The sequence below is a fragment of the Capricornis sumatraensis genome, chromosome 7, assembly GCF_032405125.1.
Source record: "Capricornis sumatraensis isolate serow.1 chromosome 7, serow.2, whole genome shotgun sequence".
Lineage (NCBI taxonomy): Eukaryota > Metazoa > Chordata > Mammalia > Artiodactyla > Bovidae > Capricornis > Capricornis sumatraensis.
The window spans coordinates 106,971,939-106,989,969 of record NC_091075.1 but is presented as its reverse complement, the minus strand read 5'-3'; the positions used below and the strand labels follow the sequence as shown (position 1 = coordinate 106,989,969).

Here is an 18,031-nt window from a genome sequence, read left to right as displayed (position 1 = left end):
ATGGGGTTTCAAAGAGTCGGACATGACTGAGTGGCTAAGCATAGCACACCCTTAGTCCCTGAATATCTCTGTTGTCCACACTGCTCTCTTGGTGAGTACAGCTAGGCTAGTGGGTTTTTTTTTTGTTGTTGTTAGTTTAACACTTGTAAGTCCAAAATTTATATCTTTAGCCTGAACCTCTCCTTGAACTTGAGAAGGATATATCTAACTGCTGGTTCAGTATCTCTATTCAGATGTTTAATCTGTATTGCAAATACGCCCCACACTGAGCCTGCAGCCACTCCCAAGCCCACTTCCCACTTGTGTCGCGGGCAATTCCATTCCTTCTAGCTGCTCAGCCTCAAACCTGGGGTCATTCTGGCACCTCTTTTTCTCTCAGTTCACAACTAATCTATTAACAAATTTCATTGGCTCCACCTTCAAAACACTTCCAGAATCTGATCTCTTGTTATCCCATCCACTGCTAACCCCTCTGGGCCATGTCACTGGGATCCCAAGGCTAGACCGTTAACTGCCGCCGCCCAGCTGGTCTGTTGTGTCTGGCGAGCTCCTCCTCCAATGATTCAAATACACCAGCCTTACCGTTCCTGTTACACAGTCAGTCAGATCCTATCAAACCTCCATACAGATGTCCAGTGCTTCCCACCTAAAAGCAGAAGCCAAGGCCCTTACAAGAGCTGCACGAGCCTTAAGGAGACGGAGACTCACAAGCTCTGGCTCCTGCCCTCTCTGGGCTTATCTTCAGTTGCCCACCTTCCCCTGCTCCAGCCGGCTTGGCCTCTGAGCACTTCCTGGAACACTACAGCTGTACCCCTGCACCAGGACGTACACTAGCTGGCTGTCTTCTTCTTCGGGGATGTCCTTTCCCTGGATGAGATCTCCATGAACTGAATGCTTACTTCTTGCAGGTGTTTACTCAAAGTCCCTGCAACTTACTAAGTACTGCCCTAAGCTACCTTTATTGGAGAAGGCAATGGCATCCCACTCCAGTCCTTTAGCCTGGAAAATCCCATGGGCGGAGGAGCCTGGTAGGCTGCAATCCATGGGGTCGCTAGAGTCAGACACGACTGAGCGACTTCACTTTCACTTTTCACTTTCATGCATTGGAGAAGGAAATGGCAACCCACTCCAGTGTTCTTGCCTGGAGAATCCCAGGGACGGGGAAGCCTGGTGGGCTGCCGTCTATGGGGTCACACAGAGTCGTACACGACTGAAGCGACTTAGCAGCAGCAGCAAACTACCTTTAAACACTTGTATCCACCCTGACAGTTTCTATTTTCCCTTCTTCACTTCCTCTAAAAACATTTACTGAACTCCAACATTCTATGTTTTACTCATTTTGTTTCTTTTCTATCTTCCCCTCCAAAATACACATTCCATAAAGGTGGGGGCATTTGTCTGCCTGTTCACTGCTGTATCCCCATCATCACCAGCAATCCTAGGATTTAGTAGGCTGATAAATCAATGGAGCAATAACCAAATGCTTTCAGAATGACCTCGCCTAGTGCGTGAGGCCCATGTGAGAAGCTTGACACACAGCTACAGCTGTGCTCCTTAACAGGTCCCTCCTGGTCTGATTGCACCCCTTCCCCTGAGACCTGCAGACATCCCACTTCCAGAGCCTCCCCTGGAAATATGGAGGTACAGAGGCCCCAGGAATGTGTCCCTCCTAGGACAGGCCCCCAAGAGAAGAGGGAGGAGTAAGCCTGGGGCTCTCCTCAGGGCCAAGCAGGAGGCCAGTCTCCTCTCCTCTCCTCCTTCGGTACCGGCAACCCCCCAAACCCTCCCCAAGCCCAGCGTCCACTTTCTGGGCGAGCACTGGAAGGAGGAAGGCAGCCCGTAGGTTCCAGGGGAAGGGATGGTCTCCAGCCCTTCGCAGGGTCTTGTTTCCTTAACTAATTTGGCTTGACACGGTAATCCTGACAGAAATGTGCTCTGAGGAGGAAGACCCCAGGGAGGGGAAAGGGGGCAAGGGCCGGGCAAGCAGGCTCATCAACCCTCCCCACAACTCCCCAGTCTGGCGCAGGAGGACGGAGGGCTGGGAGGACGAAGAGCTGTGAGCACACGGGCGCAGTCTGTACCGCCCCTCAAGAAACTGGCTCACGGGAAACCGGAAACGGAAATGGAGGCTAACGGGGTTGGGGCGGATAAATGAGACCGGTGCTCACTTCCGAGTGACGAGGCACCCCATGGACGGAGTCGATCTATAAAATGACCAATTTCAGGAACGTGAGATTAACGTCCTCCTTCTCTATTTTGACTTAATGGAAACTCAGTTCAGTGAAACTGAAAAAGTCTAAAGGTTAATTTGATAAAACTGATTATACTCAATTAAAAGGTGCTGTTCATTTACGATACATTATATATTAACCTTTTAAATTGGAAATTGCCAGTATGGTCATTCTAGTAGTAGTAACGACAGAAACCAAGAAAGTTTCTCCCCCCAGGTGGTACTGTTGTGTCGTCAGGATATTAAGGGAAAGGTCTATCTACCAGAGGTGGAGAAATTATTTTTAATTAAAATCATTCAAGAGATCTAGCCAGAGGCTACTTAGGTTGCTTGCTGTTCTGCTTTAGTAAAATGTCATTATTATTTTTTTTTAATTAAATGGGTCAATAAAGTCTGAGTTCTACATTATGGGAAAAATTATAGCTTCCTAATTATGTCAAACCAACATAGCCTTGTGGGTCTGAAGGCAATATTTCTCTCAATTCCATGATCGCACTCTATCCAAAATGTTCCCAGCGAGGCAGGAGATAGATGGGCCCACCAGGGTGAATAGCTGGAGTCCTTTCCCGACACGTCAAGATGAAAATAGCAGGACAATAGGGAGAGGAGGCTGGGCACTGCCCAGATGAAAGACAAGAGACCACAGATTTCTCATTCTCAAAGTCAAGGAGACCTTCCCGACTAGAAAGCTCCTTGGTGGTCAAAAGGGGAGGCCTATGGGTCAAGGTTACCCACAGGCCTCTTTGCTGGAATCCACCTTGGCTGTGAGATGCACGTGCATACATGGGAGGATGTGGAGATGCACCAAAGGTAGACGCAGAACCAAAGGAAAATTACTGGCCAAAGGAAATCTGGAAGAAATGCCCCATATAAGTGATTTAAACCACCACAAGCGTGGGACACTCTCTGAGTCCACCCATGTGTCTACTATCCACAGGTACTGTACTCTTCTCCCTCCTAATAAACACTTTCCTTGTTTCCCTACTTCTGCCTTTGTGGGAATTCTTTCCTGCAAAGCCAAAGGGCCAGGGCTTTGTCACTGGTCACTGGTCTAGTGGCTAGGATTTGGCGTTCTCAATGCTACGGCCTGACCTTAGTCTCTGGCTGGAAACCCAAACTTTGCTTCAAGCCAATGAAGAACAGGAGGAGAAGGGGACGACAGAGGATGAGATGGTTGGATGGCATCACCGACTCAATGGACATGGGTTTGAGTAAACTCCGGGAATTGGTGATGGACAGGGAGGCCTGGTGTGCTGCAGTTCATGGGCCCGCAAAAAGCTGGACACGACTGAGTGACTGGACGGAACTGAACTGAAGAGCAAGGCCACCAGAGATCACTAGAAACAGGCCAAGGCCAGCACCCTGCACTGGGAGGCACAGCAGTAAAACAAAGAAAAGACTTTAAACAGTCTACCACCTTTGGGAGGGAGAGTGTGATGGGAGAAGGTAAGGGTGGCCCTTCTCCCTCTGGAGAGAATGTAGGGGGTGTGTGTATGGGAAATGCTTATTCCCTGGTCCTCCTGTTTCTACCAGAGAATCCACACCTCTCATGACACCCTCCCTCCCTCCTCAGTCTCCTCCCTCCTGCCCCTCCCTTGGGGCAGGGACTTCTCTGACTGGCAGCCTGGCAGAAGGACCTGAGCAGGGAGTGAACAGGCCTCCAGCACATGGGCTCAGCAGTTATGGCTCCCGGGCGCTACAGCACAGGCTTAGTAGTTGTGGCACATGGGCTTAGTTGCTCCCCCTCACATGGAATCTTTTCGGATCGGGGATCGAATCCGTGCCTCCTGCATTGGCAGGTGGATTCTTTACCACTGAGCCCCCAGAAGCCCTGAGAGGTGCTTTCTTTATCAAATGGCCACTGACTCACCTGCACCACAGGTTAAATGGGGTTCCAATTCAATAACCATTCACCAAGGGACTTATGTGTGACAGGAGCTCTCACACACATCTCATTCAGTCCTCATAAGAACACTGCGTGTGAGTGTGCTCAGTCATGTCCGACTCTTCTCGATCTATCGACTGTAGCCCGCCAGGCTCCTCTGTCCATGGGATTCTCCAGGCAAGAATACTGAGATGGAAATGGGTTGCCACTTCCTCCTCCAGGAGATCTTCCTGACCCAGGGATCAAACCTGAATCTCCTGTGCCTGCTGCACTGGCAGGAGGATTCTTTACCCACTGAGCCATCTGGGAAGCCCCTGATCCACATTATCCATACTTTATTTAAAAACAAATGAAAACTAAAGCACAAATATCTGAAGTGAGTTGTGTATACTCACATGACTAATACTTAGTGGAGCTGGGACTAGAACTCAGGTGTGACTGACCCCCAAAGCCCTGCTCTTTCAGAGGAGCCAAAACAGGGGCAGGAGCGGAACTCGGAGTCCTCTGGCTACTGATGAAGTGCAACTGGGAGGAGGACTCAGTGGGGTGATGACCCGTCAAGACTCAGAAGTCTCAGGAGCACTAGTTGTGGTGACGCTGTAGCCACACAACCACCGTGAAGACAAGAGTGGAATGGGCTCTGGGGACCTCATGCTCCCTCCCAGCGTGTGCTGCCACAGTGGCTGGGAAACGGGGAAGCCGAGGCCAGCTACCCGCTGTCCTGAGAAACATGAGGACTTGGAGTAAGTCCACACCGTGCTGCTCTGGGAACGTTGACAGGCAGTGGTCTGTGCTATTCGAGGAGAAATGTCTTAATCCTACCCCTATAGTCAAGTTTAAAACTACTGCAAAGTTACATAATAGCTGCCTTATACAATAATCTTTTTATAAATCCACTGCTTTTTTTCTTTTCTGCACAGCATTTCAGCTGCACCATCTTGTCTGAATCTAACAGGCAAGTGAGCATCACTCTCGTTATTTAGAGCAGGACTCCTCAAAGGTTTTCTGAAAAGGGCCAGAGTGTAAATATTAGACTCTGAGGGCCATACAGCCTGGGCACAGCCACTCAGCTCTGCTGCTGAGGTGTAAAAGCAGCCATCCATACATAACATGCAAATGAATGGGCATGCTGGTATTCCAATAAACTTTATTTATGACACCAAAAATTTAACTTCATTTAATTTTCTTATGAGGTAAAATATTATGATTACTGGCTCAGATGGTAAAGCGTCTGCCTGCAATGTGGGAGACCCAGGTTCCATTCCTGGGTCAGGAAGATACCTTGGAGAAGGAAATGGCAATCCACTCCAGCACTCTTGCCTGGAAAATCCCATGGACGGAGGAGCCTGGTAGGCTACCGTCCATGGGAATGCAAAGAGTCGGACACGACTGAGCGACTTCACTTCACTTCACTTCACTTCATTATGATTATTATTACGCTCCCCATAGCCATTAAAAAATGTAAGAACTATTCTCAGCTCACAGGCTGTACAAAAATAGGCAGTGAGCTGGACTTGGCTTATAGGCTATGGCTTGCTGACCCCTGGTTTAGAGGAAGACATTGCCTTCTACCAGGTAAGTGAATTTCTCAGGTTCGCATGGCTAATAAGGAGATAGAGTAGCTTGAACTAAACCAACATTTAAAGCATTCACTTCAGCTGGATGCCTTTTGAAGGCAAAGGGAAGTTAATAATGGATTTCCATGAGAGATCTCCATGACCACTTATGTAACCTAAGATGTCAAGTACTAAACAAAGGAGCTGGAAAATGATAGGCTGACACCAGTTTTGTTAAGTTTTCCAAAACAACAGTCACTTCCATCTGTACAGACTATAAAATTAGCATCTGATGTACATTAGCATCTGTATACCTTTAGAAATAAAATTTATACTGCCATCTAGTGTTGACCAACTATTTTAACTGAGAATTTTAAAATAAGGTTTACTTGGTATGAAGCACTAGAATAATAATTTTACTATATTCCAAAATCATGTAAATGAAATACACTTAAAAGCATAAAGTAGACAAAGTGGTAGAGATTATTTAAACCCACCTGGGGCATAATTTTTTTCTCTGTTAAAAAACTGATATGAATATTTCCATTTTTGCATATATTGATTAAAGTCCTTTTATAAATTCAGAAGATTTATTCTATATTTTCTAACTGTGTGATAGGAAGACTTCCAAAGGGCAAAACCCCTTATTCTATAATGATGAAATCCTAAACAGATGCTTCTAATGATGTCGCTTCCTATGTCTAGTCCAACTTTTCCACTGCTTAGGCACTACAGTTGAAGCTGAATCCTATGGGAGATATGCCAACTAAAGCCGGGTGCAAACAGAGGTCAAAGAAGAGCAGGAGGCATGACAGTTGCACTGCAGTACAGTCCTGAGTTTATTGAGAGCCGGAGTCCATTCTAGAAGTGCTTTTGGAGGTTGCAATCAAAATGCTTTTCTTTTTAAAAATCAACCTAACAAAAACCCTCAGGGAGGCAAGAGTTCTCTCTCCAAATGGCATTTTTATGTGACTGGCACGATCTCTTCATTTGCTCAGTAGTAATGCATTCATTGAGACACTGCCCCATCCTCTCTGGATGCTTCACAACATATATGGCACGTACAGAGCTGCAAACACGTGTGTGCCTCAGGGGACACTGCTGTGGGGCTGTGGTGACTTTAAGGATGTGGGATATGGCTGCACTTACCCTGGCTGGAGGAGCCCCATTCTGCTCTGCAGGTTTTCTTTCACTGTCAAACTGATCTTCCCCATTAAAACCCGGAGTCAGTATAAAGTGAGGACGAAAACCTCACAAGGAATATAAGGCAAAGAACAGTCACCAAAATCATGATTTAAAAAACAGACACTTACCTATAAGCATTAATATAATCTTTTCTATGTTCCAGAAGAAAATCTCTCAGCTTGCCAATGTGTGATATCTGTCATAGAAAGAAAGCAAAAGGTTTACATGGATAAATATGTTACACTCATATGCAACAAATTTTAAATTAGTAGAGAGAGAGAGTGGAATGCTCTCTCTTCAAGTCTTCAAAGGATTCTGAAGCTCCAAACTGGACAATTAAGACTCCTGTATAATCACTGACTTGTCAAAGTCACCCACATTCCTGGGCCTAGGTCTCCTACTTAAATCACAGATCGCAACAATTAAAGGAAGAAGGAAAGAACCAACAGCAATGAAGAGGTGACTTGAAGCAACTTCGAGATTCTATGAGATAATGCATATGTCTAGTAACTGCACAGCATGTGCTTAATAAAGGCCAGTTCCCTTCCTTAAGCATTTTCTACCTAAAATTTTATAGACAAACATTCCTTCCAAGTGTTCTAGGGGATGGATTCTAAGGCTGGAGCCATTAAGTTTATAAACAGGGTCCATGCAGAGCAGCAGAATTAAACAGAAGATTCAGGAGCAGTGATATATCCCTACACAGCACATCTCCATCTTCTCCACTTCTGTGGATAAACAAGAAAGGACACAAAAGAACAGGGGACTGAACTCCTGATGGCTCATTTCTTGTGCGAAAGCCCCTACCATGTGTCAGGTGCTGTGTGTGGAAGGAGGGATTAAGAAACAAAACAACAAGAGGTAGGAAGAAGACTGGGAACATGGTCGACATGGACAACAGCACTTCCAGAAGGAGAGAATGATTAGCTAAGCTGGGGGCCTGTGCGGTCCTGTGGCCACAGCTCATGCTTGCTTCCTCCTAATGCCCTTTGTATTTATTCCAAACACACGCAGCCCCAGTCTCAAAGGATCTGCTGAACTTTCATCTTTTGCATGAAAGTTTTTCTGTCAAGGCCAACTCAGGCCAATTTTCGCTCCGCTCTGAACTTAAAAGCATGTCTGCATCCCACCCCCTGGGCACTCAGCTACACACGGCCACGTCCACTGGCTTCACTTTTGTGCACACACCTCTGCCAGGGGTTAGGAACCATGTGAGGAGGGGGCTGCCCAGCTTCTCCCACAGCCCTACGTACAACATGGAGCCCGGCATAGAGTCAGTCAGTACTTGCAGACCGAGTAAACGTCTAAATACAAAAACAGTATTTACCACTAAAGAAACATTCAGCAATTGTCTGGGGATAGGTCAGTCGGGGTTCAGTTACATTTCCCAGGGTCTAGATTAAGACAAAATACGGTTCAGAAAAGCACCCTCAGGCATCTTAAGAGCATGAATTAAAGAAAAAAATGAACTGTGGCCACATATTCATTTATTTACCAGATTACAAAGATTACTGAGACTGTTCGGCAACCCTGGCTCCATAAGGAACCTCCACACACACACACACATGACCTCCTTCTTCCCCAGTGGCCCGTTGAGGGCACTGACGTCACTGTGCTTACAACCAGGCTGGGAATGTGAAGCTTGCAGAGGCTACGTGACTCGCCCACAGTTACACGGTTAGTGTCTGGTGGGGGTTGGAGGCAAGCTCAGGACTCTTGAGTTCATTTGGCCTGTCTTCCACTAAACCACAGCTGCCTGCTTCATCCTCTTATTCCAATTTTCCACTTACACTGCATTTTAAAATCTGACTTTTAAGACTGTTGGGAAAAAAAAATTTAGATCTGCAAACGAGGTGCTTACTATACCACATATGAGATATAATCAAATTAACTCTCCTGTTTAATATGCTTCAGTGGTTCCCAGCATCAGGGTCAGGGTCCTTGTTGCTAGGAAGATTTAAGGGCAGGAGGAGAAGGGGGCGACAGAGGATGAAATGGTTGGATGGCATCACTGACTCAATGGACAGGAGTTTGAGCAAACTCCGGGAGATACTGAAGGACAGGGAAGCCTGGCATGCTGCAGTCCACAGGGTCACAAAGACATGGACACGACTGAGCAACTGAATGACAACAAAGAACAATGGTTCCCATTCCCTTCCCCAACCCCTGCCTACAAGGGGCTAGACAAGCAGTGAGGGTAAGGCAACGCGAGCGGAGGGGACAGGGCACTCCGGAGGCGTGAATTCTGGTTATGGAACACCCTGCAGTCAAAGGAAGCATCTATCCCAGACGACTTGCCAGAGGGCAGCTAATTGTCATCTCTGCGCCTAATCAGTAGGGTCAAGCCCAAGCCCCAAACGCAGCACTCACGGCCCTTCACAGTGCAGCTCCAGAAGTCCTGAGGGGCCTCAGTCCTGCCACGCTCCCCACCGACCACAAAGACCACAATGACTCCTTACCGATTAGCCTCCCTTCACCAGAGCACCACAAGCTCCTAGAGGGTAAAGGATCCTCCCCTTTCCCCAGAGCCTGTCAGGCACAAAAACTTTCACTGCCTGTTGAATAGATAGTGGGCACTGAATAATGCGGGCTTCCCATGCGGCTCAGTGGTAAAGAACCCACCTGCCAATGCAGGAGACGCAAGAGATGCAGGTTGGATTCCTGGGTCTGGAAGATCCCCTGGAGGAAGAAACGGCAACCCACTGCAGTATTCTTGCCTGAAAAAGCCTATGGACAGAGGATGGGCCCCAGTCTCATGGGATCACAAAGAGCTGGGCATGACTAAGTGATTAAGCACACATGCACTGAATAATACCCTAAGGATTATACCTACTGTGGTAGGCAAGGGAATGCTATATACCCTTCTCCCAAAGATGTCCAAGTCTTATCCCCGGAACCTGTGAATTTATTATGTTACATGGCAAAGGGGAATCACTGTGGCAGAAGGTAATAAGATGCTCATCAGCTGAGCTTAAAATAGGGAGATTACCCTGGATTTACGTTGGCGTATCCGGGGAGGTCCATGAATGGAGAATAAGGAGGCAGAAGAGAGTCAGAACAATGCAACGCGAGGACTCGGTCCAACACTGCTGGCTTTCAAGACAGAGGAAGGGAGCCCAGGGATGAACGCCACGTCTGCATGCTGGAAAATGAAACTTAGTGGATCCTCCCCTAGCGGCTCCAGAAGAGACTAGAACCCTGCCCACACCTTGATCTCAACCTAGGGAGTCCCATTGTGGACTTTAGACCCACAGAACAAGAACACAATACATTTTTGTCATTTTAAGCCACTAAATTGATGGTAACTTGTTACAGCAGCAACAAGAAACTAACATACTGTGTCTCAGTTTGGGCTGCTATAACAAAACACCACAGGTTGGGTAGCTTACACAGCCAACGCTTGTTTCTCTCGGTTCTGGAGGCGGGCAGGTCCTGGCCAACGTGGCAGCATACTTGGGGCCTGGGGAGGGCTCTCACCCTAATTTTAGACAGCTGCCTTCTTGACGAGTCCTCACGTGGTGGTCTCAAATCTCTTCCTCTAAGGACACCTATCCCATTCAAGGGGGCCCCGCCCTCATGATCTAATTAGGCACCGAAGGCCTCACCTCCAAATACCATCCCGTTGGCTATCAGGGCTTCAATTCTGGGATGACACAAACATTCAGTCATAGGGTATCTGACATAGCAGAAAGCCTTATATGAAACAGCCTTTTTTTTTTTTAAGGAGTCATAATGTTTTCAATAAAGGTTTAAATGTCCAGGGGAATCCACTGCACAGCCTAGACACAGAAGCTCCCCTCTTTAAGTCCCCCCTCCCGCATCTTTAGCTAGGTTCAGTCTGCCAGGGTGGAATGGTGTGTGGGGGTGAGTGCCAAGAACAAGAAGCCCCTCAGAAAACTTGATTACAAGAAGTTTCACTTAAAGTATAACAAATGTGATCCCTATTTCTTATGATACCTGGGATTTGCTTGAATATAACATGGATGGGCAGTAACACCTGAAAGAGGATCAGTCACGAGTTGACAGCTGAGTGTGGGTAGGGGCGGACTCCTTATAAATACTGTCTACTTCAATACACACTTGATAGCTTTCTTGACGAAACATTATTTTTTTAAATCTCCCATTTTTCGCTCTCTTTTAACATGTTTGGTGATTCTGAAGTACAGATTTTCTGCTGCCAAACTAGTAATAACCCATACTTGAACAAGCAACCCAACCCCACCTCAAATCTCTAGCTAGTTTATTTCTAAATAGACTTTAGCAAGTTTTTGCTTAAAATTCCACTTAAGACGATCAATACCACTTAAAAAACAAACAAACACCCTACCAACCCCAAAACCTTCACCAAGAGTTTACTATGTGCCAGGCTCTATTCCAAGATCTCTGCATGCGTTAGCTCATGGAACTCTCCCAGCAATCCCGAGATGAGTAACATCATCACACCTGGTTTACCAGATGAGGAAACTGAGTCAGAGAGCTGGTAAGTAATTTGCTCAGGGACACATGGGGTGAAGCCTGGATGGAACCCAGTATTCTAAGTTACCAGACTGGAGTTCTTAACCCCCAAATGTATGCACAGATTCTTGGCAGGTGGCAAGTTCAGTTTTTCAGCATAGTCGTCACGAAGGGGGATGCCTGGGAATTCAGAAAAACACCCAGTGAGCAACGGCAGGCTGTTTCTTCGTGCATCTGTATTCAACAGTGCGCTGCACATCTGACGTCACCCCACAGTGATGGGCACTTACAGAGCGCCCGCTGTGTGTGCCAGGCAGCGAGTGAAATGCTTGCTTCGTGCTGGCATTGGCTCCCCTATAACCAATCGGATGAATGAGACGTTGCCCCCATTTCTATTTTATAAACATGGAAACTGAGGCCCACGTGAGCTCACAGGCTAATAAGGGGCAGGACTGGCATGGATCACAGGTCTATATGACTCAAAGGCTAAGTTATTTATATCATCAAAAGGTCAATAAACTGTTACTTCTTATCTTATTTAATTTTGGCTTTTTTTTTTCACAAATATAAACTGGGTTTCATGTGAGAGTTATTTATAGACACTGATTTTTAAAATGTTTTCAACTACAGTGGATACAGAAAGCTCTACAAGAGAAATTTTTTTGAATGTTTCCACACAGAGCACTCATTTTAAAAGTCACTCAAAGTGGGAACATGCATATATCCAAAGCGACTGTTTTCCACACTGAAGTCTCCTCCTCCAAGCCCATCTGTTATTCCCAGTGTTGTCAACACAGGAGGCTTGGAATTGCTAAGTACTGTCGGGATGCTGGGAGGAAGGCCCACAGATGTGTGCCAGGAACCAGGACGGTCATAGAGACTGGTGGTGCCACGGTAACTGTTCACCCTGAGTACCAACCATCAAACTGCCATCAAAACAAGGTTTAAACAAGGAATGAAGGCAACTTCCAGGGCTGGGTCTCTTCCCCCTGTCTGAGTTCATCTACCTCCACCCATAGTGCAGGGCAGGATATCAGCAGAGGAGCAGACTCCTAGCAAAAGACCGTGGAGTTTGGGTGGGGCAGGGCAGACAGCAGAGAAATGGGTAAGAAATCCAGGGAGTTGGCTGAGCTTCTTGGGTCTCATCTCTGGTCAGTCTCTGCTACTTCCTCTGAAAAGGACACTGATGCCCGCCTCGTTAGGCTTCGAGGGACCCCAGCTGGATGAACTTCCTCTTCTGTTTCTCAACCCCTCCCTCCCATATCTGAGGGAAGAGGACTGGCTGGGGTAGGGTCTGGAGAGGGCAGGGAGCAGGCTCCGCTCGCTGGCAGCCAGGCAGCAGAGAGTGTCTGCTCCAGCTCCACCCACATCTGGCCACAAAGCTACAGCCCGGTTCTCCGTTTGGCCTTTTCATGTTCTGACTGCTTATTTCTTTCAGGTAGCTCCAAAACTCGCTGAGGGAAAACGGGTGTTTTTAATAAAATCCCTAAACTCTTAACCTTTGCCAACTGAGATTTTGAGCAAGTTGCTTAATCTCCCTGAGCTTTACTACAAAGGGAGGGCAATAAACATGCTTCTTTAAAAGCAGAAGCAGCAGCACGAGTTGACAGAGAACTCTCATTACGCGCATGCTGTGCGGCAGGCACCAGCCGAACGCTGTCCGCCCACCAGCGCATTTGTTCGCTCCTCCTGATAAGCTCGTGGGACAGGCTTCGCTGTAATCCCACTTCACAGATGAGAAGACAGTGAAGTAACGCATTTCATATAAATGGTTCAAAATAAACGGGGGACTGTGATGCCCAATCCAAGGACCTGTGTGCTTTCAGCCTCTACAAGTCCACCCATGAAGACAGCCCTACCGTCCCATCCAAGCGCAGGGCATCTCTGAGGGCCGCTTTCATCACAGGGCACACAGAACGTTTTGAGATCAAAAGTACTCAACGCTGAGATGTCCTGTTCAGGTCAAACGCAATGTCAACAGCTATGGGTCAGTGTGGAGCCAACAGCCACCCTCCAAGGCCTGCTGGGATCTGGCTTCTCCACAAAGCTGATACTCAACCAAGCAATTGTTTAAACTCCATTCTAAAACGACAGGCGTTCATCTGGCCCATCCTTTTCTTTCTCTGAAGATAAACCAAGTTCATTTTTAAGTGACTGAATTTTAATAAGGCTCATTTCAAAAGTCATGAAGACATTGGACTTCCCCACACAGCACATCTACCATATACACAGAGTGATTATAAAACAGTAGCCAGTGGTCCCAATGCATCTGACAGGGAAAAACATTCTCACATTACATGATATCACACATAAAGCTTTTACCAGGAGAGACCAAGCAACAGTTAGAACTGGACATGGAACAACAGACTGGTTCCAAATAGGAAAAGGAGTATGTCAAGGCTGTATATTGTCACCTTGCTTATTTAACTTCTATGCAGAGTACATCATGAGAAATGCTGGGCTGGAAGAAGCACAAGCTGGAATCAAGATTGCCGGGAGAAATATCAATAACCTCAGATATGGAGATGACACCACCCTTATGGCAGAAAGTGAAGAGGAACTAAAAAAACCTCTTGATGAAAGTGAAAGAGGAGAGTGAAAAAGTTGGCTTACAGCTCAACATTCAGAAAACGAAGTTCATGGCATCTGGTCCCATCACTTCATGGGAAATAGATGGGGAAACAGTGGAAACAGTGTCAGACTTTATTTTTTTGGGCTCCAAGATCACTGCAGATGGTGACTGCAGCCATGAAATTAAAAGACGCTTACTCCTTGGAAGAAAAGTTATAACAAACCTAGATAGGATATTCAAAAGCAGAGACGTTACTTGGCCAACAAAGGTCCATCTAGTCAAGGCTATGGTTTTTCCAGTGGTCAGGTATGGATGTGAGAGTTGGACTGTGAAGAAAGCTGTTCAGTTCAGTTCAGTTGCTCAGTCATGTTTGACTCTTTGCAACCCCATGAATCGTAGCAAGCCAGGCCTCCCTGTCCATCACCAACTCCCAGAGTTCACTCAGATTCAACGTCCATCGAGTCAGTGATGCCATCCAGCCATCTCATCTTCTGTCATCCCCTTCTCCTCCTGCCCCCAATCCCTCTCAGCATCAGAGTCTTTTCCAATGAGTCAACTCTTTGCATGAGGCAGCCGAAGTACTGGAGTTTCAGCTTTAGCATCATTCCTTCCAATGAAGACCCAGGACTGATCTCCTTTAGGATGAACTGGTTGGATCTCCTTGCAGTCCAAGGGACTCTCAAGAGTCTTCACCAACACCACAGTTCAAAAGCATCAATTCTTCGGTGCTCAGCTTTCTTCACAGTCCAACTCTCACATCCATACATGACCACTGGAAAAACCATAGCCTTGACTAGACGGACCTTTGTTGGCCAAGTAACGTCTCTGCTTTTGAATATCCTATCTAGGTTGGTCATAACTTTTCTTCCAAGGAGTAAGCGCCTTTTAATTTCATGGCTGAAGTCACCATCTGCAGTGATTTTGGAGCCCCCCAAAAACAAAGTCTGACACTGTTTTCCCATCTATTTGCCATGAAGTGATGGGACCAGATGCCATGATCTTCATTTTCTGAATGTTGAGCTGTAAGCCAACTTTTTCGCTCTCCTCTTTCACTTTCATCAAGAGGTTTTTTAGTTCCTCTTCACTTTCTGCCATAAGGGTGGTGTCATCTCCATATCTGAGGTTATTGATATTTCTCCCAGCAATCTTGATTCCAGCTTGTGTTTCTTCCAGCCCAGTGTTTCTCACGATGTACTCTGCATATAAGTTAAATAAGTAGGGTGACAATATACAGCCTTGACATACTCCTTTTCCTATTTGGAACCAGTCTGTTGTTCCATGTCCAGTTCTAACTGTTGCTTCCTGACCTGCATATAGGTTTCTCAAGAGGCAGGTCAGGTGGTCTGGTATTCCCATCTCTCAGAATTTTCCACAGTTTATTGTGATCCACACAGTCAAAGGCTTTGGCATAGTCAATAAAGCAGAAATAGAAGTTTTTCTGGAACTCTCTTGCTTTTCCCATGATCCAGCAGATGTTGGCAATTTGATCTCTGGTTCCTCTGCCTTTTCTAAAACCAGCTTGAACATCTGGAAGTTCACGGTTCACGTATTGCTGAAGCCTGGCTTCGAGAATTTTGAGCATTACTTTACTAGCGAGTGAGATGAGTGCAATTGTGCGGCAGTTTGAGCATTCTTTGGCATTGCCTTTCTTTGGGATTGGAATGAAAACTGAGTTTTTCCAGTCCTGTGGCCACTGCTGAGTTTTCCAAATTTGCTGGCATATTGAGTGCAGCACTTTCACAACATCATCTTTCAGGATTTGAAACAGCTCAATTGGAATTCCATCACCTCCACTAGCTTTGTTCATAGTGATGGTTTCTAAGGCCCACTTGACTTCACATTCCAGGATGTCTGGCTCTAGGTGAGTGATCACACCATCATGATTATCTTGGTCGTGAAGATCTTTTTTGTAGAGTTCTTCTGTGTATTTTTGCCACCTCTTCTTAATATCTTCTGCTTCTGTTAGGTCCATAGCGTTCTGGAAGAAAGCTGAGCAGCGAAGAATTGAAGGTTTTGAACTGTGGTGTTGGAGAAGACTCTTGAGAGTCCCTTGGACTGGAAAGAGATCCAACCAGTCCATTCTGAAGGAGATCAGCCCTGGGATTTCTTTGGAGGGAATGATGCTAAAGCTGAAACTCCAGTACTTTGGCCACCTCATACGAAGAGTTGACTCATTGGAAAAGACTGATGCTGGGAGGGATTGGGGGCAGGAGGAGAAGGGGACGACAGAGGATGAGATGGCTGGATGGCATCACTGACTCAATGGACGTTGAGTCTGAGTGAACTCTGGGAGTTGCTGATGGACAGGGAGGCCTGGCGTGCTGCGATTCATGGGGTTGCAAAGAGTCGGATACAAGTGAGCGACTGAACTGAACCAAACAAAAACACCCTAATATGTGCAGCCGTGAGACCGGCTCCCGTGGGTGAATGTGTCCTATTGACATGGACTCGGCTCCGGGGACTCAACCCCATGGATGGCTGCCCACAAGCATGCTGGTGAATGGGGTTGGAAAACCAAGGTTGCCCTCAGCATGTACTTATGTAAAATATGTAAAATGCAGACCTAAAGCTGTATCCATACAGAAAGAGGCATCTAAAAGACTGCTCATCAAAATATTGATGGTTGGGTGGTAAGATTTAGAGACTGTGCTTTTTCCTATTTATAAGACCTTTTCATACCTTAACATCTTTCTACAATTTGTATGTATAATCCTTGTATCCGACAGAAAAGTATTTTTAAACAAAAATGTAAATCTTCCTACATCCTTCCCTGACTAAGAGTGTATACGGACCCCTGAGACCCCTACAGGACCAAGTCCAGTTCTGTGAGCCCAGGGCATCACCGACTCGATGGACATGAGTTTGAGCAAGCTCCAGGAGTTGGTGATGGACAGGGAAGCCTGGTGTGCTGCAGTCCATGGGGTCGCAAAGAGTCAGATACAACTGAGTGACTGAACTGAACTGATGAAGGGCCCACCAGTGTCCCTGTCCCTCCTGACTTCTCGGGGTTCAGAGCCCTCTCCGATCTCCCAATCCCGGTTTCCTGACTCACTCCTACTCTGCTCACGGGGTACACCTCCCAGAAGTCTTCTCTGCCATTTCAGGCCAGGCTAACAACCCTTTGCAAGCACCCCTCTTTCAGTGATGTCAGCCTCTTGTTTTGAAATGTTTTCATGTCTCTCTGACGCAAGCTGCTCAGGCATAAGCTTAGCCCAAAGCAGCTCTTAAAAGACGACTTAGTGCTCCTAATGCAGGAAGCGGGCCACATTTTGCATTACCCACTAGATGGCAACACAAGTCTTGCAGGAGTAGAAATATTAGGAACTCTCAGAAATAGCAGTCTGGTCTTTTTGTCCCCAAGGGCTTTACAATTTTCTCTGGTTCTGTACTTCTGATCTGGAATTGAAGGATTATTAAAGGTTAATTGTGTTGCTCAGGCTGAAGCTGAAATGACATTGTTTTGAAATAGACATGTGCACTTGGACAAGACTAAGGTTTTATTTTATTTTTTCTTTTCTTTTTCTTTTTTTAATTTTTATTTTTACTTTATTTTACTTTACAATACTGTATTGGTTTTGCCAAGACTAAGGTTTTAAAACACTGCGTTCCCGGCAGGTTGGACACACAGGCAGCTCCCAGGGATGGCTGCCATCTGCCACCCCCAGCAGCGAGGGCCCAGCTTTGCTTATGTGTGTCACCCAGAGCACAGACCTGGGTGCTTTGTGAATCACCCAGAGCAAGGTAAGACTGTAAAACAAAAAACTCTGGTATAAAATGGAAGACGACTGCATGTTCACAGCAGGGGCAGTTCGGAGCAGTCACCGGTGTCTTTAGCAGATCACAGCAGCGGTTGGACTTGCACACGCCTCCCCGCCCCCACAACCCCCGTGATAGGAATTCTCTTCTGGCACTCACAACACGTCCAACAAAGACCTGATTGAGTAGGAAACACTGAGTACCCATTTGCATAATGTGCCTCTGCAAGAAACAGCCATTGTTCAAGATTAAAGAGACTCCAGTACGGCCTCTGGCATATTGTAAAAAGGTCCATGTAACACAGAATCATTATTTTTTTTTAGTTCAATCAGTGGACACAGCTTACTGTTCAGTTTAAGTAGGCAGCCAAAGGCACAGTCAGAACAACCGCC

At 46.5% G+C, this 18,031-nt stretch overlaps 1 protein-coding gene across 1 annotated transcript in view; it reads right to left on the bottom strand.

Annotated features, from left to right (window-relative positions):
• The window catches only part of STX18 (syntaxin 18), a 115,615-nt gene that overhangs the window by 35,853 nt on the left and 61,731 nt on the right, over positions 1 to 18,031 (bottom strand). The window contains exon 2 of the mRNA XM_068975311.1: positions 6,985 to 7,052. Coding sequence (XP_068831412.1) covers positions 6,985 to 7,052 — 68 coding nt within the window. The remainder of the gene's footprint in view (positions 1 to 6,984; positions 7,053 to 18,031) is intronic.